Here is a 25,045-nt window from a genome sequence, read left to right on the forward strand (position 1 = left end):
CCATTTCATAAACTTTAAGTTTTGGGAAATGAACAAGCAGCCATTGGAATACAGATGTACAGAGAAGAGAAACCTTTGTGAGGGCAGAAAGCAAAGGGAAAATGAGTAACTTTAGGGAACTGGGAGGGCTAAGAAACTAATCAATAAATGAGTTTACTATTTTAAAGGATCTTGGTCTTGAATGTTACTATTTCAGAATAGAAATTAAGACAATCTGAAACACTGTATTCCTCAATAACTAATAAATGGAACTTGATTAAAATTAATATTTTAAACTTGTATAAGCTAATTCAGGAGGTTTAAATCTATCTGGGCTTATACTTAATCTGTATACATTGATAAAGGCAGACCTACTAAACTGTTTCAAATACATGTAAGCAAAGAAAACCTTCCAGAGAAATGGTTCTATTATACACATTGAGTTAATAAAATAAATAATTTGCCCCAATTTTTCTAGAATTCAAACACTGATTTTTTTTGGACAAAACACATAATAGGCCTTATGAGTTAAAATACAGATTATCTTAATCATGCAAAAATTTAAAAGCACATACAGCAAAGAAAGCAGATCTGATCAACTCTTGGAGGAAAGCATTCAGAGCTAACTTGTTAATCTGGTAAAAAGGATTTGGTATATTACTTAATATGTCCCCAAAAAGGCAAGCTATAAAAGATTATCTATAAACTGTACCAAAGCATTAAAACCTTTTTCAAAGAATATAAATATGGAGATTCAAAACATATGAGCAGCAAAGGAATAAGATAAGAATTCTACAGTGTTTTTTAATCACAACATCTACTACCAACAGAAACTAATGTTACTATAGTCATTAGCACTATTTCTGAGGTGCTGTTCTGCCTTCACAGTATCACTATCAATCTTTCTGTACTCACATAATTGGTCCTTCTTTAAAGGCGCCTAACTGTTCAAAGTCCTCCCGATAAAGCCTTCAGCAGCCCTGAAAGGATCTGAGAGCAGTGACTTCACAGCCATCCACCATGGCATCTGACTCAGTCCCCTGGAGCAGTATCTGCCTGGTCCTAAAGCCGCAGATACAAAAATTCTATTGTCTCAATATAAGTTTTTCATATTGTTTAAGAAATAAAATGGAAATACATGTAAAGCCTTAACAAAAACTAGGGACAGCCATAACTTATATACTATTGACTATCCTTCAGGTACACAGTGGCACTGCGTTCTCAACCAACCTACCAGGCAGAGAGTGCTACTTGTGTTAGACAGATGTAAAAGCAAAAGCCTGCATTGAAAAACCTCACCACCCAAGCAGATGAGGAGTGTAACTTGAATGTCTTTCATTATAAAACTGAGTTAAAACTAACCCTTGCAGGTATGCTATGTTATATCAAAAGCCAAAATATAATTCATTTACAGGGAATATTCCTACACACTATAAAATCTGCAATATTTTACGTGAAAGCCACAGAGTCTAATGCTCAAAAAACTAAGGACCCTTAAGAATGAAACTGAAGAATATCTGTTTTAAAACTAACACATCTCTAAAATGGTTCTATCTAGAGATATTTCCCCACGTTCTCAGCATTGTTCTGAGTATACCCTAAATGTTCAATAAATACTTGTTTAACAAATAAAACACTGTATGTCATTCCCTCAAATGTTTGATTACCTCAAAGGGATTATCGCATTTATATTTTTACTGGGGGAAGAAAACTTTTAAGCCTCAGTCAAGTTCTACCTTCCTTTCCTTTTAATAAATTACAATGATACTGCATGTTATCAGCATTTTTTTTATCATACCCATCTACATTTCTTACTAGTTTAAACAGATTCATTCTCATTGTTACAGGGTGCAGCCAAGTTGGGGCGTCCAAAATAGGGATTTGGAATGGGGTCCAGAACTCAAGGTGTCCAGGAGATTTTAGGATGTCCTCACCTCCCGCCCCCAGGTGTGGGTTGGGGGAAGGGACAAATGGAGCAGGGCCATTGAGAGCTGTTTCGAATAGCAACAGCCTTGCAGCTACCCTCAGGTGTGGTCATTTAACATATCTATAACCTTTAATTGGTTACATAGATATGTTAAATAGCTGTGGCCATGCTCTGAGCCAGGGGAATGGAAATAAATTCCCCACCAAGATGTAACTGGGGGGCAGGTCCCCCAAGTTACAGCGCCTGGCCTGCGTGGGAGCTTGGAGATGATTGGCTCCTTGACATAGGGCCACACACACCTGCCCTGACTCATGATAGCAGTCCAGGAAAGCTGGAAAGATATGAGTTCTGGCATGTGAGGCCGATTGTAGGAGGAGTCAGAAATGGGACGGAAGATTGGCGTGGGGATTTAAACCCAGACACGGCAGCCATTGTGCAGAGGGAGAACCACATGGCTTTGGCAGAGTAGAGACTCCTGCAGCCCTGCGAGAGAGAATCACCACTCGGCTTTGGCAGAGTGGTGATCCCCCTCCCCGCGGCTTTGCGGGGAGAAGCACTCGGTTTTGGCTGAGTGGGGACTCCCGTGGCCCTGGGAGGGAGGACCATGCGGCTGGAACGGTGGGGTGGAGAGAGGACCTCGTGCCTTTGCCAGAGTAGGGACCCCCGCAGCTTTAGAAGGGGGAACCACCACCCGGCTTTAGCAGAGATCCCAGCAACACAGCTGAGGGTGCCGGGAAGTGAGGGAGGCCTACCAGCCTAGTACAGAGTACTGGGAAGAACCAGGGGCTGCCTGAGCCATGGACTTCTATTTCCTTTCCCGAGATGCGGTACTCTGGACTGGGCAAAGGGGGAAGAAGGACTGTGTCTGTTTGTGGGTGTTTTAAGGGACTTCAGGATTTTTTTATGAAAACATTAGGTCACTACTTTAAGTTTGTATAGCATTAAATAAACATTTCCTTTCCTTTTCACGAATCTCTGGCATTGAGAGACGTCTTTCCTACAGAGGACAGACATAACGGACCTGGGGGTTTTCTTTTGGTAACAGTATATCGTCCCAGGCCCCCCTTGTTTGTTCGGTAACATCATGGCTTAGAAATATTTACAATATGGAAAAAACAGGACACTTTATCTTTTGGTAAGCAGTATAAATGGGGAAAAAAAACATTTATCTTTCACCGCTGTAGATACCAATTTTAAAATACATTCTGTGAACACAAGTAGGCACTATTACAAACGCCAACCTTCAAAGCAAATGATACTTAACACTATGTACTGTGGCAGCTATAGCTAGTTGATTCAACTATTTCTTTGAGCTACTGATACAGAATACACTGTTGCGGATAGGAAACCCAGTTTTTCCTTCCCAGATGAACTTTCATAAATATTATTCATGTACTACAAACAAACATTTTAATGGCTCAAATTATTTTTTCAACTCCCAAAGCAATCTATATGCTACAAAAGTTTCTAATACTGACAAAGCCATCTTTTTTCTTGTAAACCAGTAAAAAAAAAAGACAAAGAGGAATTGTTGGCAATGGAATTCAAACTATGGGACACTTTATAATGGAAAATAGGCTATTTAAGGAATAATTAGGCTACAGTTTAATTTCATGATAAAATGTATTTACATACCAGCACAGAATATCCCTGGAACTTCACTCCTGACTATTACAGTCCGTACTTTCTTATCAGATTTTAAAGCATCCACAGCTTTTGAGAGCTAAACAGAAACAAGGAGGGTAAGACAAAAAAGGGATAAATTTTTCAGATTGATGTCAACAGTATAGCTTAATATTAGAAGCAAACAATTTAATCTTTACACTCACCATTTTTACAAGATTTTTACTGAATGAATTTTTGGCATAAGCTCTGTTTATTCCAAGCACCACAATTCCTAGTTAAGAAAAAAAAAAAGCACAAGCACTTGAGTTAGTGAATTTTCAGGGTACAGGCTCCCACACACGCAGCTGGTTAATTTGGGACTCAGGATCTTCCGCCTCTTTGAGGTTCACTCCAAGAGCTTACTTTCATGTTTACTTTTCTTTGAAAGCATATTTTTAAAAAATGTGGTAATATGTAATATACTTATAAAATCAATCTTCTGCTTAATATTCACTGCTTTTCTTCAGACTATTAGAGAAAAATTTTGTAACATCATGTCTCCTTCAATTTAACTCTTCTAAGCACCACTGAGGTATTTAAATACAGTTAACATCACCACTGAGGTATTTAAGTACAGTTAACATCACCAAGTCAGACTAACTAGAGGGAAGGCCAGGCTTGCTAATGAAAATCCTCAATTACAGCATGCTATTTAAAATGAGGTTTCATTACCTTCCCCTACATAGAGAAGGAATAGCCACCAAATCCTTGCCACAGGCAAGTACTGCAGGATCAGCTTTTTTGGTGATACACATATCACCTTTTTTAGTGGTATACATATCAGGTATTTGCTTCTCAGTTACTCTTTTTGCCATACTAACTCGTTTTCAATATTTCCATCCCAAATTTCTCTCCCCATCGCATGTACTTAAACTAAAGGCACTTCCACTTAGAAGTCCAACAAGCAATTGAATCTATAGAAAAAAAAAAGTTAGTTCTACCTCCCACAAAGCCCAGCTATCCCCAACTTTCCTAATTTTATCAGAGACCATCATCTTTAATAAATCCAGTCTCCCATTCCAACTGCTGCAGTCGGATTAACTTTCCAAAAACAATTCTATGCATAAAAGTCACCCCTTGCTTAACTATCTTTGTTAGTTACTTCCAAAATATCTGAGTTCAAAGACCTTAATTTGCTATTCAAAGCCGTATGCAAGTGCACTCAACCATCTTGTCCCCTGAGTAAGCACAAATTTCCTTGTATAACAGAAATGCTTTCCACTAGGTTGGGGGTAGGGAGGAGGTGGGTATGATCCTTATTTGTAATTGGGTTAAACTGGAGACAACAAAATGTACACACGCCTTCTCTATGCAAAAAACTGTGCAAACCCATTTTTCAGAAAAAGGACAAAAAGGCATTTTGTCTCATAGTAGAATAATTTGCAAGAATTCCAAACGGCCTCAGTATGAAGAGAATCATGAAGAACTGGAGTCTAGGCTCTACACAGCTAAGTGACCATGGCTAGACTCCAGTACTAATGGCAACAGCACCACTAATTGAGCACTGCAATATGTGCTCCCTGTTTATTACCTCATGTAATCCCCACAACAACCCAACAGGTAGGTATGAATTTTATCCTTATTGAACAGATAAAGAAAGTGGGAGATGGAAAAGTTACATAACTAACTTCAGCTAGTAAGGCAATCTAACTCCACACTCGAATTTATGAAAGGACTGTGCTACACTGTTCAAGCCTCAGTTTCCTCATGAAGAAAATCAAGTGGTTAACACTACATGTGTTCCAATATGTTTTCATTATTTCAAATGTACTGACTACACATTATGGTGCTCAGCCCTCAAAGAATTAAAGAGTCCAGGAAGAAAAGACAAACATTCATAAAATAATCATAAAAATGTACAATTCCAAACATTATGCATGCTCTAAATGGTACTACAGTAACTATAACCAGAACTGATATGGTCTGGGGTCAAATGGAAAGCTTATCCAAGACAATGCTATTTGAGTTGAGATTAGAAAGATGAGTTGGAGTTGAGAAGAGAAGAGGGGCTGGATTCCACGCAGGGGCAACACAGGAGACAGCATAAAATAGTCATGGCCCCATCATGGTCCTGACGCTGAAAATAAGGAGAAGAGAGGCCAATGAGAGAAGTCACCACAGTCCAGATATTACCCTTACAGCTCCTCATAAAAAACTGAGAGTAACCACTGAAGGAGTTTTAGGTAGCATAAACACATCTACAACCACGGGAAAATACAGTTTTGATATTTGAGGGTCAATCAAAAGTGTATAAGGCTAGAAGCCCCAAGGCACAAGCTATAATCCAGTCAAGAGATAAAACGTTAGGCTGAGGTTATTAAAATTAGAAATAGAAGCAAGTGAAGGTATCCAAGAACTTATTCAAGAGATAAAATTTTAAACATGTTAAGTGATTGACTACATTGAGGATTGACTTCACTGGAAGGAAATGTTAGGAGTATCACTATGCGTTTGGCTTTAGCAATTGGATGAAAGGAGATGACATTCAATGAGACAAAACAAAAACAAAAACAAAGATGAGGGTGGGGAGATAAAATTTATGAGTTTGGTTTTGAATTAAAGTGAATCTGAATTGCCTCTGAAACATCCAAGTTGATATTAATTCTAAGGGTGTAACAGAGTAAAGTACTTGTCCTCTCTGACTCCATCTTGTTCAAGCCTGCGTTGTTCCCATGGCCTTCAGGCTAATAACTCCTGCTTAGTCTTGCATACAGACATGCTAGTCATTAGCAGAATTCTGCTTGCAGCTAAAGTTTTTCTAAAAACAGCTATTTTCCTTTCCCTTGACATAAAAGAAGCCTGAGCTCCATATTTTCTTAAAATGGATTTGAGGATAAGAACTCCCATCTTCCCAATTGGTACCTTCTCAATCAATAAATCTTTCCTTACTCCAAACTCTGGCATTTTGAGTTTTATCCTTTCAGACCTTCAGGCACATGAACTTCATACTACATGCTTCTAAGCTAAGAATGTAGGCTCTGAGGGCTGATTGTTGGGGTTGACCCCATTCTGCCACTATCTATATGACCTTTCACTAGTTATTTAACCTTTCTGGTCATTAGTTTCTTACACTATTGAGTGAAGATACTTGTAGTTCTAAACTCCATGGGGCTGCTGTAAGAATTAAATAAGATATATACAGGATGGGAAAAAAGTAGGTTTATGGTTGTGAATACATGAGTTTCTTGTATTTCTTGTATTATTATTTATTAATTATTGTATTATTTCCCATACAAACAACTATAAACCTACTTTTGCCCCACCCTGTACAAATAAAAGCTTACAAAGTATTTAATTACTTTTGTTCTTTCTACCATGAAGGGACAGTGAGTCTTACGATAATGTATGCTAGATGCAATACTGTTGACATTATTACTAACGTGTAAAATGTCATCAAGATGTTTTTAACATAGTTAATTCCAGCAGTTTTGGTCCCATGTTCAACGCCTGATGTTTTGGGCACATTTGCCTCAAAGAGTTGGAAATTAGCTCTGTAATTTAAAAGAAATCATGTAGTGCCTAATAATTATACCATCAAATGTTATCAAAAGGCGACTGATACCCCAATATGGAATGAAACCTTAGCTTTATTCAGCAGGACTATTATTTTGTTTTGTAATTATCTCATTTTATTTCACAATTAATAGCTTCTCAAGAGTTCAACTGTTATACATCCTCCTCATATAAACTAGACAAAACAGGTTTATCAAAACTCAGAAAACATTACACATTCATACTCTAATCTTAAACCCCTGATTTAGACTTTTCCAGGCTTTGACAAAACATCATAAAAGTTTTTGGTGAATCTGTAACAAGTTCATACTACATCAACCCTGCTCCATAAAGTTCACACACAACTGAAAGACGAGCATACAGACTTGGATGGGACTTTAATACATATACATGAAAATATTTGACTTGTACAAAATTAAAATAATACACACAGAGTGAAAATCTTCCCTGGACCCCTGTGATTCCCCTCCCCAGAGATAGCCACAGTAATCTGTTGATATGTAACCTCCCAGAAAATGTTATTTGAATACAGAAATAAAGAGTTTTATACTACAGTTTGGACTGTCATTGCTATTTTACATAAATGGGGTGTCAGAGTATTGTCTATTAGTGCTGTTCTAGTAACTAGATGCATACACATTTATTTTATTTGATCTTAAAGATCTTTCTACATTAAGACATTCGTTTAATTCATAATACTCTGTGAAATGGATTCCCATTGTTTAGTCTCCTTTTGATGAGTACTTAAACTGTTCCTAAATTCTCCTAAATACTACAATGTTGCAATAAAAATTAAACAAAAACATTCTTGAATAGTTATACATGCACAAGTACAGTATTTATCTGATAGGTATCAAGAACTGGAATGTCTAGGTCTGGGTATTCTTCATTTTGCCAGGCACTCCCCCAAAATATTGCCCTTATTTCTGTTCAATCAAACCCCAATACCTATTTGTCCGTAAAAGCAGACCCCTTGAATGAAACACGTCTTAGGACACATTTGGAAAATGTAAAGGAACATCCTGGACTGTCACCAAAGTTGGATCCAGGATTTGCAGGGCATGAAGCAAATATAGGGAGCCTCCTGTACGTAAAAGAATACAAAATTACAAAGATAAAATCAGGGACAAACGTGAGTATTAAAACCTTCTGAATTTTAAACCTTCTGAATATTTAGGAAATATTACTTTTTTCCCCTAGTTATGGGTATAACCTGCACAAGGACACATCCTTCCCCAGATATTTTAATTTATACTATCAATAACTCTGAAAAAATATACAAAATTAACCTGACCTTAAGATCAATTCAAATATATTTTAAACTACTTCTACATTGTACTGAAACACCACTGTGCCAACAAATTATTCTTACATTACATATATTAATTTATTTATAAAGATGTTTAGGAGTCAGCTTCTTCAGACCAGTTAGATGTATCTGTGGCAATTATGTGTGCCACTTTGTATGGAATGACCAGATTTTGTAAGTCTAATTACATTCACTACATTGTCTATCTAGTATATTACTTGAAATTACTGATTAGAGGAACTTCCCCCTGACTTGATGTCAATGAGCATTGAATCTTACAATTTATTCTGTGGCCACCCTCTCCCATGTCCAAGTAGAGAATTCCTTTGACTCAATGTTTGTTAGGTAAAGCACAGCTCATTTGTAAGAATATCACATTTGCTCACTGACCAACTAAAACTTATCTTGGTATGTTATCCCTTTTTCAATTCAGGCTACCGTCTCAGTCTCTTACCACATAATAATTAGTTTGGTATGTTATTACTAGCCCAGTATTACTTTTTATTTTATTAACTATTTATACAATACCATCTGTTTTTTTTTATTTTCCTCTACTTCAGGAGTGTCAAACTCATTTTCACCGGGGACCACATCAGCTTCGAGGTTGCCTTCAAAGGGCCAAACGTAGAGTTCCTTACCTCTAGTTAAGGAGTAGTTACATTGATACAGTCCTAAAATGACATTTGGCCCTTTGAAGGCAACCGCAAGGCTGATGTGGCCCCCAGTGGACATGAGTTTGACACCCCTGCTCTACTTCTTAGATTAAATGACTTTTTGTCTTCTTATTTGTCTTAAATCCTAACTTATGTTGTATTTTAGAATCACAGCAGAAAACTTACACATTACAATAGACTGCTTTACTAAAAGATACCTTCCTTTTGTTTTCATTATATTCTTATATTTAGGGATTTTTAAAAAATTTATGTATGTAGCCCTGGCTGGCGTAGCTCAGTGGATTGAGTGCGGGCTGCGAACTAAAGTGTCGCAGGTTCTATTCCCAGTCAGGGTACATGCCTGGGTTGCAGGCCATGACCCCCAGCAACCGCACATTGATGTTTCTCTCTCTCTCTCTCTCTCTATATATATATCTCCCTCCCTTCCCTCTCTAAAAATAAATAAATAAAATCTTAAAAAAAAATTATGTATGTGAGTAGCTTATGTTATCTGTACATTTTCATTTCAGGTCAGTAAAGGGAGTCTGTCATTCAACATTTAATATTATAAGTCTCTGCAAATACATGGGTAAATAATGACATTTTATATCAGGTTTCACCCAATTTTCTGAAGTACAATTGAGTTAAGCAAGTTTAATGACCATCTGTTATTTCTTTCATAGATTAACTATTGTTATTGTTTGCCTATCTTGTCATGAAGTTATCTTTTGCATTTTGATTAATTAGATTACAAATATTAACTCATTATTTATATTACAGATTTTTTCCCTATTGCTCACTTTTTAAATTAAACTTGTTTATGGTATTTTGTTTTAACTTTTATGTAGTATACCTTTGAAACTTTTGGCCTTAATATCTTTCTTAAAAATGATTTGCAGTGAAAACATATGCCTACGCAAAAACTTGTACCATGATGCTCAGAAGTATTGTCCAAAATTATTCAAAAAAATGGAAACAAGACAAATGTCCATCAACTGATGAATGAATAAACAAAATGAGGTATATACATGCAATGTAATACTTGTCAACAGAAAGAGATAAAAGATTGACATATGTACAATATGGATGAACCTTAAACACATAATGCCGAGCAAAAGAAACCAGTCAGAAAGGAGCACATATTGTATAACTCCATTTACATGAAATGTCAAGAGTAGGCAAATCAAAAGGGACAAAAGTAAATTAGTGGCCCTGGGGGGCTGGCAGGGATAGAAGAATTGGGCAGTGACAGCTAAACAGTGTGGCATTTCTTCCTGGAGCAATACAAGTATTCTATAATTGACTGTGGTCAAAACAGAATATTAGCAAGTTTAACAAATTCCCTTACTTTGTCAATGCCTTAATGAAAATGCTTTAGTATTTCACCATTTAATATAATGTTTGCTATACATATCAAATAGATTTTTATCTAATAAGTTGGGAAAACTTATTTCCATGTTCAAACTTGTATTTTAAAAAGATCACTCAGACCACAATATATAGAATAGATTAGAAGGAAGGAAGTATGGGGTCTGTCCAGAAAAAGTCTATCCATTGTCAATATAACTACAATGGTTTGCACAACATCAATGTAACCTGGCAGCCAAGGAGAGTGGACTGGAATGTGCATGAGTGATCAATGATTACTTCACTGTACTTGTCAGTGGGGGCAGTAGACACTGTTGAATGAGCATGTGCACAGTGTGGCCATTGCATTCAAAATGACCAAGCCAGTAGAGCAACGAATCTGCATCAAATTTTGCATTAAGCTTTAACATTTCTCTGTGGAAACTGTTCGGATGATTCACAAGGCCATGGCTATGGGTAACTGGTGATTGGCAGCTTCATCACAACAACACACCCACTGAGGCATCACATCTCCTGCAGAGTTTTTTGGTGAAACATCAAATCACCCAGGTGACTCAGCCCTTCTACGGCCCAGATTTCGTGCCCTGCAACTTCTGGCTCCCCCCACCCCCCAAACTAAAGTCACCTTTTAAAGAAAAGAGATTTCAGACTATTGTCATTGAAATTCAGGAAAATAAGACAGCAGAGCTGATGGTGTTTGGAAGAACTGTGTGAGGTCCCAAGGTGCCTGCTTTTGAAGGGGACTGAGGTGTTGTACAATGTTTCTTGTACCCTGTATCTTCTTCAATAAATGTCTCTATTTTTTCATATTACATGGCTGGATACCTTCTGGACAGACCTCATATAGCAGGAAACTACAAACCAGTATTAGTAATAGATATAAAGGTAAAAATCCTCAATAAAATATTAACAAGCCAAATCCAGCAACACATTAAAAGATGTATAAACCATGACCAAGTGGGATTTATCCCAATCAAATATACCACATTAAAGAAAAAAGAAAACTTTAAACCATGTGAGCATCTCAACTGATGCAGAAAATGTATTTGATAAAATACATTTGAATGATTAAAAAATGAAAACCTCAAAAACGAGTAAAAAAAGGGAATTTCTAAACCTATAAAAGGCATTCATAAAAAAAAAAACCCCACAACTAGTATCATACTCTCTGATAAAAGATTGGAAATCATCCCCCTACTATAAGAAACAAGACAAGGATGTCTGTTTTTACCACTTTTAATCAGAATTTAACTGCAAATTCTAGCCAAGGTAATTAGGAAAGAAAAAGAAAGAAAAGGCATCTAGACTGGAAGTGAGAATGGGGGCAAGAAATAACACTATTTCCATTCACAGATGACGTATCTTCCATAGAGAAAGTTCCAGAGAATCCACCCAAAATTATTTGAGTCAATAAATGAACACAGGAAAGATATATGATACAAGATCCATATAGAAAAATCAGTTATGGTTCTATTAAATATGCACTCTCAACAAACACTCCAAAAATGAAATTAGGAAAACAATTCAATCTGTAATAGTATCAAAAAGAATAGAATACTTAGGCAAGAAAGTTCAAGACTATACACTGAAAACTATAAAACATCACTGAAAAAATTAAGGAAGACCTAAATAAATTAAAGATATCCAGTGTTCATAAAAGACTTAATTGTTAAAATGGCAATACTTCCCAAATTGATCTACATATCTCTAACGAAATTCCAACTGCATTTGTTGAAGACTGACACTAAAATTTAAATGGAACTTCAAGGACCCCAAATAGTCAAAAACAGTCTAAAAAAAAAAGAAACTAAGTTGAAAGACAGATTTAGAGGACTTAATTGGGACAGTTTCTGATTTCAAACTTATTACAAAGCTACAATTATCTAACAGTGTCATACTGGCATAAGAAGAGACATGCAGATCTGCATTGAATTGAGACTTCAAAAATAAACATATTTATGATCAATTGGTTTTAGACAAGGCTACCAAGACCGTTCAATAGTGAAAGAATATTCTTTTCAGCAAATAGTGGGGAGACACTAGTCACCTGTAAAAGAATAGAGTTGGATCCTTTTCCTCGCACAATATATAAAACTTATCTCAAAGTGAATAGAAGATACAATTTTAAGAACTACAACTATAACATTCTTAGGTGATACCACAAATATAAATCTTCATGATCTTGGATTAGGCAACAGTGTACTAAACATGGCAACAAAAACACAAGCAACAAAAGAAAAAACAGATAAATCACACCCCATCAACATTATCAAGAAACTGAAAAAACAACCCAAAGAACAGAAAATATTTGCAAATCACATATCTATTATGGGGTTAATATCTAGATTATATAAAGAATTCTTATTTTCACAACAAAAGAAGATAACCCAATGGAATACTGAACAAAAGATTTAAATAGGTATCTCCCCAAAGGAAATATATAAATGGCCAATAAGCCCATGAAACAATGTTCGACATTATTTGTTTTTAGGAAAATACATATCAAAACCACAACAAGGTTTCGGCTCACAACCAGCAGAATAGCTAAAAAAAAAAAAAGGGGGGGGGGTGGGAAACAAGCATTAATGATATGGAAAAATGGGAATCCTTGTACATTGTCGGTGAAAATGTAAAATGGTACAGCTGATGTGGAAAAGTGTGGTGGTTCCTCCAAAAATCAACATGATTCCATTCCCAGGTATCTACCCAAAATAAATGAAAACATATGTTCAAACAAATAATTGTAGGCAAGTGTTTAGCAGCATTATTCATAATATCCAAAAAGTAGAAACAAACCACATGTGGTATACTCATATAATGGAATATATTCAGCCATAAAAAGGACTACAGTACTTGTACATGCTGTAACATAGATAAACCCTAAAAACATCAGGATGAGAAAGCCAGATACTTCAAGCCACATATTGTTTAAATCTATTTCTGTGAACCTGTGCAGACACATCCACAAAGGCAAAAAGGAGATTGGTTAGTGGTTTCTGGAAATTTCAAGGAGAGAGAAATGAGGAGGGACTAAGGGGTTTGGATTTGTTTTGGAGTAAATGTAAGTATTCTGTAATTAGACAGTGGTGGTGGTTGTACAACAGGGTGAGTAAACTAAAAACTACTGAGTTGTACAATTAAAAAGATTGAAATGGTAAATTCTCTATTATATAAATTTCATCTCAATTTATCAAAAAAAAAAAAAAAAAAAAGCACACGGGGAAGTACCAACCAAGAAACTACTGCAGAGGTCCAGATGAGAGATGACAGTGCAAGGCTTTGGGAGATAGAGGGGAGATGGGAACAAGACTGCTTCTGGAGATATACGGTAAAGGTAATATCAACATAACTATTATCAGTGATATTATAAGTCTTGTTTATAGTTAACCTATAGATAAAGACTTGACTAATTATAAGAGAACAAAATGTAATTATCATACTCTTGAATGATATAAACTAAAGTTACAAATAACAGAAATTGGAAGGTAGATGATGAAAGAAATAAAATAGGAAACATTTCATTTTTTTATCTTACATCAAGAGGAGTTCAGATCCTGTCTAAAAACAATGATACAGGTAAAACAATAAGAAAGGCAGTAAATAAAATGATCATTCACAGCAAGGACTCAAGAGATGTTTAATCTTTACTTTTGATGAAATGGCCTGAAAGTGAAGGAATAACACCCTCCCACAGCGCTTTTTATTTTAATTTGGTCAAATATATTGTTTTACTTAAAATATTTTATCAACTTCAGAAATTTAATACTGACAAACTGCATGTAATACACTGATTTCAACTTGCCTCTATCAGTAACTGAAAGATCCAGCAAGGCACAAAAACAGTTAAGGGTATAACTGAATGGAACAACACCATTCAACTACAACTTAAAACTAGATCTAATTGAATATATACCGCTTGAGCCAACAACAGATTACACATTCACCAATGTAGACCACATTCTGGGCCCAAAACACAACTTAACAAATTTTAAACAATAAACATCAAATTGAAGTATGCTCTTAGATCACAATGGAAATAAAGTAGAAATCAGTAACATTCAGACACTCGAAAATCCCAAAATACTTGGAAATTAAGTAAGGTACTTCTAAATGCCACATAGGTTAAAAAAAAATCTCAAGGAAAACTTAAAATATTTTAAATAAATGAGAACAAAAATACAGCTTATCAAAATTTGTGGGATACAGCAAAAGCAGTGCTTAGAGGAAATTTTATAGCACTAAATGCACATGTTAAGAACCATCGCAATTGGTTATCTAAGCTTCCACCTTAAAAACTTAGAACAAAAGCAATTCAAATCTAAAATAATTGAAAAAAAGAAAAAATCAGCAGAAAGCAATGAAACTGAAAATAGAAAATAAGCAGGAAAAACTCAACCCATCAAAACCTGGTTCTTTAAAAAGATCAGTAAATTGATAAGCCTTTAGCTTGCCTAACCTTGGAAAAAAAGAGAAAATACAAATGACTAACATGAGAAATGAAAGGTCATCATTACTGAATTCCACTGATATCTACATGACAAAGGGATAGTAAAACAACTCTATACCCACAGATTTGATAATTTAAGTAAAATGGGAGGTTTCTTTGAAAGACATAATCTATCAGAACTCACACAAAATATACATAAATTGAATAGGCCTGTATCAATTAAAAAAACTGAATCAACAAATAATAGGCTTCCAAAACAGAAAATATAAGATATAAGAAGAACAAAGTAAGAAGGATCACAATGTCTGACATCAAACTATATATATATATATTACAAGGTCACGGTAATCAAAACAGTCTGGTACTAGCATAAGAACAGACACATAAATCAATGGAAAAGAACAGAGAACCCTGAAATAAACCCAAGTCTCTATGATCAATTAATATTCAACAAAGGGGGAAGAAGCATAAAATGAGGTAAATATAGCCTCTTCAACAAATGGTGCTGGGATATCTGGACAGCTACAGCAAAAAAATGAAACTCAACCACCAGCTTACACCATACACAAAAATAAACTCAAGGTAGATGAAAGACAAATATCAGTCAAGACACCATACAAGTCCCAGAGGAGAACATAGGCAGCAAAATCTCAGATATTCCATGGACCAATATTTTCACTGATATATCCCCTAGAGCAAGAGACATAAAGGAAATAGTAAACAAATGGGACTTCATCAAAATAAAAAGCTTCTGCATGGATGAAGAAAACATCGATAAAATGGAATCAACCACATGGAAAAATATATTTGTACACGATACCTCAGACAAAGGTTTGATCTCCAAAATGCATAACAAACTTATACAACTCCACTCCAGGAAGACAACCTAATTAAAAAATGGGCAAAGAACTTCCAGCCAAGATGGAGAAACAGGTAGATATATTTTGCCTCCTTGCAAAACCAAAAGGACAGCAAATTTAAAAACAAAAAATAACCAGAACTGCCAGAAAACGGAACTGTATGAAAGACCAACAACCAAGGAGTTAAAGAAGCAACATTAACCCAGACTGATAGGAGGGGTAGAGATGGGCAGCCAAGAAGAGAGGTGGACTCACGGCAAGGCAGCGGCTGGAGGACTGAGGCAGGCAAGGTGGCAGCTGGCAGACCAGGTGATCCCCCATTTGAATGTAAATAAACCAGGAGTAACAACCGAGGAGCCAGACAGACCTGAGACAGACCCCGCAACCCAGGGTTCCAGAAACCAGAGCAAGCGGTATTGTTCCCTCTCAGACTTCTCCCCCACATACAGCACCACAACTCAGCCACGTGGGTTGCCCCACCCTGGCAAATACCTAAGGCTCTGTCTCTTGCTAGGCAACAGGCATGTGGAGACAAAAGAAACAGGGCCGAAGAAAAAACAAATAAAAGCTCCAAAAACAGAATTAAGCTAACTTATCAAATGCAGAGTTCAAAATAACTTATCAGATGCAGAGTTCAAAACACTGGTAATCAAGAGGCTCACAGAAATGGTTGAGTATGGTTGCAAAATAGAGGAAGAAGTGAAGGCTATGCAAAGTGAAATAAAGGAAAATGAACAGGGAACCAACAGTAACAGGAAGGAAACTGAGACTCAAATCAACAGTTTGGAGCAAAAGGAAGAAAGAAGCATTCAACCAGAACAGAAAGAAGAAACAAGAATTCAAAAAAAAAAATGAGGAGAGGCTTAGGAACCTCCAGGACAACTTTAAACGTTATAAAATCTGAATCAGGGGTGCCAAAAGAAGAGCATGAGCAAGAAATTGAAAACTTACTTGAAAGCATAACGAAGGAGAACTTCCTTAATCTGGCAAAGGAAATAGACTTCAGGAAGTCCAGGAACCTCAGACAGTCTCAAAGAAGTTGTATCCAAGGAAGCACACACCAAAGCACATGAGAATTACATTATCCAAGATTAAAGATAAAAAGCAGCAAGAGAAAAGGAGAGTTACCTACAAAGAAGTTCCCATAAGACTGTCAGCTGATTTCTCAAAAGAGACCTTACAGACAAGAAGGGGCTGGAAAGAAGCATTCGAAGTCATGAAAGGCAAGGACCTACATCCAAGATTACTCTAGCCAGCAAAGAAATCATTTAGAATGGAAAGGCAGATAAAGTGCTTCCTAGATAAGGTCAAGCTACAGGAGGTCATCATCAAGCCCTTATTATATGAAATGTTAAAGGGACTTGTCTAAGAAAAAAAAGATAAAAAATATGAAGAGTAAAATGACAACAAACTCACAACTATCAACAACTGAACCTAAAAATACAAAAACAAACTAAGCAAACAACCAGAACAGGAACAGATTCACAGAAATGGAGATTACATGGACGGTTATCAGCAGGGAGGGGTAGGGGGAAGCATGGGGGAAAGGTACAGGGAATAAGAAGTATAAACAGTAGGTACAAAATAGACAGGGGGAGGTTAAGAATAGTATGGGAAATGGAGAAGCCAAAGAACTTATATTTATGACCCATGGACATGAACTAAGGTGAAGGAATGCTGGTGGGAGGGGTATGCAGGGCAAAGGGGACTAAAGGTGAGAAAAAAAATGGGAAAGCTATAATAGCATAACCAATAAAATATGTTAAAAATAAATAACTAAATGCTGGAATTAAAAAGTCACTTATATGAGGGAAAAAAATGGGCAAAGGACCTGAACAGACACTTCTCCAAGGAGGACATACAGAGACATATGAAAGGATGCTCAGCATCACTAGCCATCCGAGAAATACAAATTAAAACCACAGACACCAGTTCACATGGGTTAGAATGGCCATCACAAACAAATCAACAAACAATGAGTGCTGACCAGGTGGTGGAGAAAAGGGAACCCCAGTACACTGTTGGTGGGAATGCAGACTGGTGCAGCCACTGTGGAAAACAGTATGGAATTTCCCCAGAAAACTAAAAATGGAACTGCCTTCTGACCTGGCAACTCCACAACTGGAATTATGCCCTAAGAATCCTCAAACACCAATCCAAAAAAACCTATGCACCTCTATGTTCATAGCAGCACAATTTACAATAGCCAATTGCTGGAAGCAACCTAAGTGCCCATCAGTAAATGAGTGGGTCAAAACACTATGGCACATTCACACAATGGAATTCTATGCAGCAGAAAGGAGGAGCTCCTACCCTTTGTGACAGCATAGATGGATATGGAGAGCATTATGCTAAGTGAAAAAAGCCAGGTGGTGAGGGGAAAATGTCATATGATCTCACCTATAAGTGGAACCTAATCAACAAAACAAGCAAGCAAGCAAAATATAACCAGACATTAAAACAAAGAACAAACTGACAGTAACCAGAGGGGAGGGTGGAAGAGATAACAGTGGAGGGGAAAATGGGAAGGGTCATCAAAGAGTATGTATAAAGGACACAGGGACAAACCCAAGGCAAGGTAGGATCAAGGGTGGGAGGTGGGGATGGATGGGGAAGGGGATATTGGTGGGGGGAAAATGGAGACAACTGTACTTGAACAATAATTAAAAAAGAAGGAAAATATGAGATGTAGATAATTTTACAGGTGAATTCTACTAAAATACTCAAAAATAAAGTGATATAATTCCTCTATAATCTCTTCCAGAATACAGAAGCAGAAGGAGCACTTCTAGCCCATTCTATGAAACCAGTATTACCCTCAGAACAAAACCAGACAAAGACATCATAAGAACGGAAAACTAAAGACCACTATGTCTCATGAATGTAAATACAAAAATCCTCAACAAAATATTGGCAAATCAATCCCAGAAATGTATAAAAGGAATTATATACCATAACCAAGTGGGCTTTATTCCAGGTATGCAAGACTGATTCAATATTTGAAAACCAATTAACATAATCCATCATATCAACAGGCTAAACAAGAAAAATCATATAATCATCTCAACAGATGCCAAAAAAGTATGTGACAAAATTCACAATGATAAAACACTTGGACTATGACTAGACGGAAGCTTCTGCAATCTGATAAAGAGCACCTCCAAAAAGTCAGAGTAACATCATACTCAATGATTAAAAACTGAATGCCTTCCTCCCAAGATGGCAAAAAGGGAGCAAGACAACAATGTTTGGTCTTGATACTTCTATTCAACAACATAACAGAGGCTCCCACCAGGTAAATGAAACAAGAAAAAGAAATAAAAGAAAGCCAGATTGGAAACAAAGTAAAATTACCTCTATTTACAGATAACATGATCTGTATATAGTAAATATTAAGAATATCTGCTAAAAACCAATGAGAACAAATAAGCAAATTCAGCAAAGTTGCGCAGTACAAGATAAACATGCAAAAGTAATTGTATTACAATAGGAATCAACAATCTGAAAATGAAGCTAAGAAAACAATTCCATTTACAATAGTATCCAAAGAAAATAAGAGTAAATTTAACACATGAAGTGTAAGCTTTGTACCCTAAAAACTACAAAATACTGTTGAACAAAAAAAGTATTCCATGTTTATGACAACGAAAAGTTACATTGTTAAGATGGCAATAATGCCCAAATTGATGTACCTATTAAATACAATCCTTACTGAAACCCCAGTTTCCTTTCTTGCAGAATTTCACAAGCTGATCCTATAATTCACATGGTCATACAAGAGTCTAGAATAGAAAAAAAAAAAAAAAACAGAAAAGAACAAAAGTCAGAGAACTTGCAGTATCCAAATCAAATTTTACTACAAAGGTACAGTAATCAAACAGTATGGCACTGGCATAAAGACAGACATGTAGATAAATGAGACTACTAACAGTCCAGAAATAAACTCTTATTTATGGTCAATTAATTTTCACTTGATCTTAGCCAAAAGGTTGAGCAGTAATTTACGGTCAATTAATTTTCTACAAGGGTGCCAAACCAATTCAGTGGTGAAAGAACAGTCTTTTCAATCAGTAGTGCCGGGATACTGGATATGCACAAGCAAAAGAATGAAGTTAACCAATTACCTCACACTATACACAAAAACTAACTCAAAATGGATCAAGAAACAAATATAATAGCTAAAACCATACAACTCTAGAAGAAAACAGGTATAAATCATTGTGACCTTAGGTTAAGTGAGTTTCTTAGGTATGATCCAAAAGCACAGCAACAAAAGAAACAAATACATAAATTGAGCTACATCAAAAAACTAAGGTTCATCAAAATAAACCATTAATAAAGGAAAAGATAACCCACAAAATAGGAGAAAATATTTGCAAATCAAGTATCTGATAAGGAATTTGCATCCAGAATATATAAAGAATCTTACATTTCAACAATCAAAAGACAATGCAATTAAAACCGGCAAAGGATTTGAGAAAACATTTCTCTAAAAAAGATATACACATGGCCAAAAGATATACACATCAGCACATGAAGAGATACTCAAAATCATTAACCATTAAGCAAATCCAAATCAAAGCCACAAGCCACAATATCCCTTGACAAGTACCAGGATGGCTACTTGTCAAGGGATATTGTCAAACACAAACAATAACAAGTTCTGGTCAGGATGTGAAGAAATTGAAGCCCTCGCACCTCATTGGTGGGAATGTAAATTGTAGTAGCCACTTTGGAAAAGTTTGGTAGTTCCTCAAAATGTTAATTACAGAATTACCATATGATCCAGCAATTCCACTCCTAATGAAAACATATGTTCACAAAAACATATACATGAATATCCTAAACAGCACTGTCCACAATATCCAAAAAGTGACGAACCAGATTTACATCAATGATAAAAGACAGAATGCAGTATATCCATACAATGAAATATTATTCACCCATAGAAAGTAATGAAGTACTATACATACAAAATGAATCAACCCTGAAAACATAATGCTAAGTGAAAGAAGCCACAAAAGACTACATATGATTTCTTTATATAAAATGAGCAGAGTAGACAAATCTATTGAGACAGAAAGTAGATAAGTGGGTCTAATTTGGGGCAGCAGGGCTGTGACAATGGAAAGTCAAGTCACTGCTAAAAAGAATGGGGTTTCTCTTTGCATTGATAAAAATGTTCTAAAATTGGATTTTGGAGAAGGTTTCGCAACTCTGTGAATACATTAAAAACAACTGTACATTTTCAATTTTATGGCATGTGAATTATATCTCAATAAGATCAAGATGTAATTCACATGCCATAAAATATATGAAAGTATAATTTAAAAACATGAGAAGAACACAGGAAAAGAATCAATCTGTTAAAAAGAAAATCAAGTAGGTGTAGGAAGACCAGCTACTAGATTTCTTTAATAGTCTTCCTTGGATAAGAGTGGTATGTAAAGAAGAACACAGAGTAAAGTGGAAAGATTTCAAAGACACTCAGGAAGACTTGAAAATCTACATGTGAACAAGGAGAAAGAGGCAGGTATCAAGAATGACTTGCATTATGCATGTACTTGTTTGCTCTATTTCTGCCAGCAGTTGGTCCACTATGGTTCACAAAGATGATCTTTGAAATGGGTCACAATGAATAAGCAGAAGTTTGCCAGACTGGGAGAAAGTTGGTAAGGGGAAGAACAGGTCATTTCACCTGCATTCGAAACAGCAAAATAACAAAGCTTAAGTGCAGCTAAAGGCCAGCTGTGAGGACCTTCAGGCAACAGGAAGCCAGAGGTTTTTAAATGAGCAGAGAAGTGATTCTTGGTCTTGAAAAAAGGTAATCCAGCACTAGGAGTGAAGAACAAACTGAAGAACAAAATTCACATGCCATAAAATATATGAAAGTATAATTTAAAAACATGAGAAGAACACAGGAAAAGAATCAATCTGTTAAAAAGAAATGAAGAATGCCCAGTTAACTTATAAAGTCTGTTGCCCAACGCCAAGAGAGACCATTGTAAACCAGGACCAGGACTGCTGACCAGAATTAAGTAAGGTTGGACAACAATGCAAAAAATGACCACTAAAGAAACCTGGCATATAACCTTGTGCCTCCACAACAAATTGCAAATAGGGGACCCAGATAACAGATGAGGGTTGATGTATTGTGCATTCACCCACCTTCACCTACAGGGACAGGGAAGAGTTTCAGAATTCTAATATTCCTTGCAGACTGCCTAAGAGAGCCACATTTTGGACTAGCCTCTATGAGAAGCAGAAGCACCAGGGAGACTCCTTCAACTGCAATATCTTTGTCCTCATGTTTTAATTTGCACTGCTTATTGCTGGTTTGATAGTAAAATAAAGTGCACTCAGCTAAGCCTGAGCTGTCAATTCTTGCCTATTCCTAGAGGAGGCCGGGTCAATTTTCTTAAGAAACCATAATGTTCTAATATCTGACTTTTACAGGTTATTTCAGGTAACTACAGACATCTGAATTAATTAAATCATATGTTCTAATTTCTTTTCTTTGATCCTTTTAGGTCCTAACTTAAGGAATTTCCAAATATTTTATGAAAACTTATTTTCAATTGGAATTCATTAAATCATAGAGATAAAAAAAATACAGAACATGGTGCATATTACTAACTGTACCTGCAATCCTTTTGTGTCTCATGTACTGTTGCTACATCTAATGTAATTAAAATTCCAGTGAGACTAAGCTTAGCCAAAAGTCAGTGGCATTCACAGCTCTAATCACTCCAGTGCCAATCTACTTTCCAGCTAAATTTCTCAGTATTCTGCCTATCATGACACCCTTTCCTTATGATATTTCCCCAAAACACAACACATGTTCATATTCCACCCTTGTCTCTATCTGAAATAAACAAATAACAAATGAAATAACCCATCATACTCCACAGCACCCACTATTCGTCAGATATTTGGTGGGCAATTTACATTACCATCTAGTCTTTACAGCAGCCATACAAAGTTGGTATTATTTTTCCTATTTTATACACAAGAAAGTTGAGGCACACAAGAGTTGCTTTAAAAGCCTTCACCAATATCCAATTCCATTGCCTAGTAAGGAATGCCATGGAACCTGTTTCATCTGGCAAAACCCTAACCTCTCAAGTCTTCCAATCTCCTCCAAATGACCAATTACATGGGCCTTGGGGGTATGACTGCCCTGTGTTCTCACCAAACCTTTGAATTAACACAGCCTTAACAATCACCAGTATCTTCCTCACTATTCTAGGAGCTGCTTAAAGACAGCAATCATGACAACTGGTTTTGCACTTCTGCCTAAGAGACTATAGATGCTCAATTAACTGTAAGTCAAAATTAAATGACTAGTCCTCTGGCAAACTGCTATTACACCTTTCATGACCCCTTTAGGTTTTCCCCACCTGGCAATTGAAAGGAATATAGCTTCAACTATAATCCCTTAGAATGCCAGATACCTTCTTCCACAGACCTCCCTCCCGCTGTATTGTATTGCTAATGCATCCCTCTCCTCCCACCTCAAGGGCAAGATCACTATCACGCACAATATTGTCTCAAGAGCTGAGCACTTTGAGTACGGTCACCAGAAGACGAAAAAGTGCTCAAAATTGTTCACTGAAGTGAAATAGTACCCCAAACTAACTTCCTAGGATAAAATGGACAAAGGAAAAAACTCCAGTTGAACAGCTTTAAATTTAAAATTCTTCAGAATAAAGGACATTCTCACCGGAGATTCTAAAACTCCCCACTAACACTGAGTTCACAGAAAGCAAGAGTTACAGAGCAAGAACAAAACCTAAAAGCAAATATCACACACTGGATTTATTGACCTTAGCTCGTCTAGAGATGAGAGGCGTAAACTGATTTCTGTCATCGGCGCTGAATGGGGCCACTTTTACAGGTAAACTGCACTGTAGTATTCAATAGATCTTTAGGCATTGGAAGGGCTAATCTAGTGCAATCTATGTTAGGGTAGGGCAAGAGAGGGACCTCGACCACAGGCGCTCAGAGGCCAATGACGTCAGCCTCAACACTTGACCTTGCAACACCTTCCTTGGACCCGGGGCCGCCAGCGCCGCGGCTCTCACCTCGGTTCTCCTCTTCTAGGTACCGCACTCTCAGCTCGTCCTCCGTCTTCAACTCGGAGCTGTAGCCCCGCCACAGAGTCGCCCCCCAAACCGCAGGCATCCAGCCCCGGACCCAGGTCGCCCAGCCGACCTGCGGGCCGGTAAAGGAGCCAGGCAGTCTCCACCTAGAGCTGAGCGGCGCGCAGCAAGCCGCTGCCAAACGGGTGCGGCTGGCCTGCAAAGCGCCCAATGCCCCAGGTGCCACCGCCGCCGCCATGTTGTGTGTTTACAGCCCGGGCCTGCGGCTGCTGCCCCGCCCTCACCACGCTCACGCCGCGAGGCTCGCCCAGGCCCCGCCCTGAGCCGCAATGCTGGGCCTAGTCTCAAAAGCTTCCCGGCCGGTGCTCTAGAGCCCGCCCCTCAATGACTCGCCACGCCCAGACCCAGTGACTGAGCTTTCCCGATTCCACTTTCCCAGTCTTCCCGTAGCCTGATAACAGTTTTAATGGCTTGTCCTGCGAGGACAAGGGGAAAGTAGTTCTCCAAGGGTGTAGAATAGTTATATATAAAAGATCCCCGCAGGCAGTCTTCTCCCGGCACTCCCTGGGGTTCTGTGTTAGCTTGAAAGGTGGACTAAAATGTCTCAGGTTTGGCTGACAGTGTAGCATCTCTGCGTGGGACCGTGGTTTACTACTCACGCACAGGAGAACCACGGGGTACCGGTTAAACCTGCCTGTAAACATACGTGATGCTTATTCTGTGGACTTCAGGAAGGAGTGAGAACAGCAAATAACAACAGGGGTCCTTGAGCCACCAATTCCAGCTGGTGAGATGGCCCTTCCGGAGTCCCAGTAAGGCATCATGGTGTTAACAAAAGGGACTCGGCCAAATGAGGTGTTGAGTGGGATTTAGAACAGATGGCTCCTTCCTCAACCAGAAACACAGAGGATCACATAGTAGGTGCTCATCAAAGTCCCTTGCTTAGAATTTTCTCCTACCTAGCTTTTCTCAAATCTCTACAGAGAAAAGATGTTTAGGAATATTGTTTGAAAAATGTGCTGCTTTGACCATATTCCCACCGCCACACAAATCTCTGCTATTGCACATTGACTACATTTTTGTTTTGTTTTTCTAATTTTATTTTTCAATTACAATTTACATTCAGTATTACTTTGTGTTAGTTTTAGATGTACAGCATCTGCTATGGGAATGTTGTTGACAGTACTTTATCTTTTGTGAAAATAGCACTTGTGAAATTTCT

The 25,045-nt window shown here is 37.2% G+C and overlaps 1 protein-coding gene across 3 annotated transcripts in view; it reads right to left on the minus strand.

The window, feature by feature from the left end:
- The window catches only part of AUH (AU RNA binding methylglutaconyl-CoA hydratase), a 188,773-nt gene extending 164,644 nt beyond the window's left edge, over nucleotides 1–24,129 (minus strand). The window contains exons 1-3 of one of the 3 annotated variants that reach the window (XM_045833853.1): nucleotides 23,806–24,125; nucleotides 3,736–3,803; nucleotides 3,542–3,629 (exon numbers count right to left, since the gene is read on the minus strand). In XM_045833853.1, coding sequence (XP_045689809.1) covers nucleotides 3,542–3,629; nucleotides 3,736–3,803; nucleotides 23,806–24,061 — 412 coding nt within the window. In that variant the 5' untranslated portion in view covers nucleotides 24,062–24,125. Of the gene's footprint in view, nucleotides 1–3,541; nucleotides 3,630–3,735; nucleotides 3,804–23,805 lie in introns of all 3 variants that reach the window. The other 2 variants (XM_045833852.1, XM_045833854.1) reach the window with 2 other exon arrangements.
- Nucleotides 24,130–25,045: the final 916 nt, after the last annotated feature.

This window comes from Phyllostomus hastatus, unplaced genomic scaffold, assembly GCF_019186645.2.
Source record: "Phyllostomus hastatus isolate PE091 unplaced genomic scaffold, TTU_PhHast_1.1 phas_contig_195, whole genome shotgun sequence".
NCBI lineage: Eukaryota > Metazoa > Chordata > Mammalia > Chiroptera > Phyllostomidae > Phyllostomus > Phyllostomus hastatus.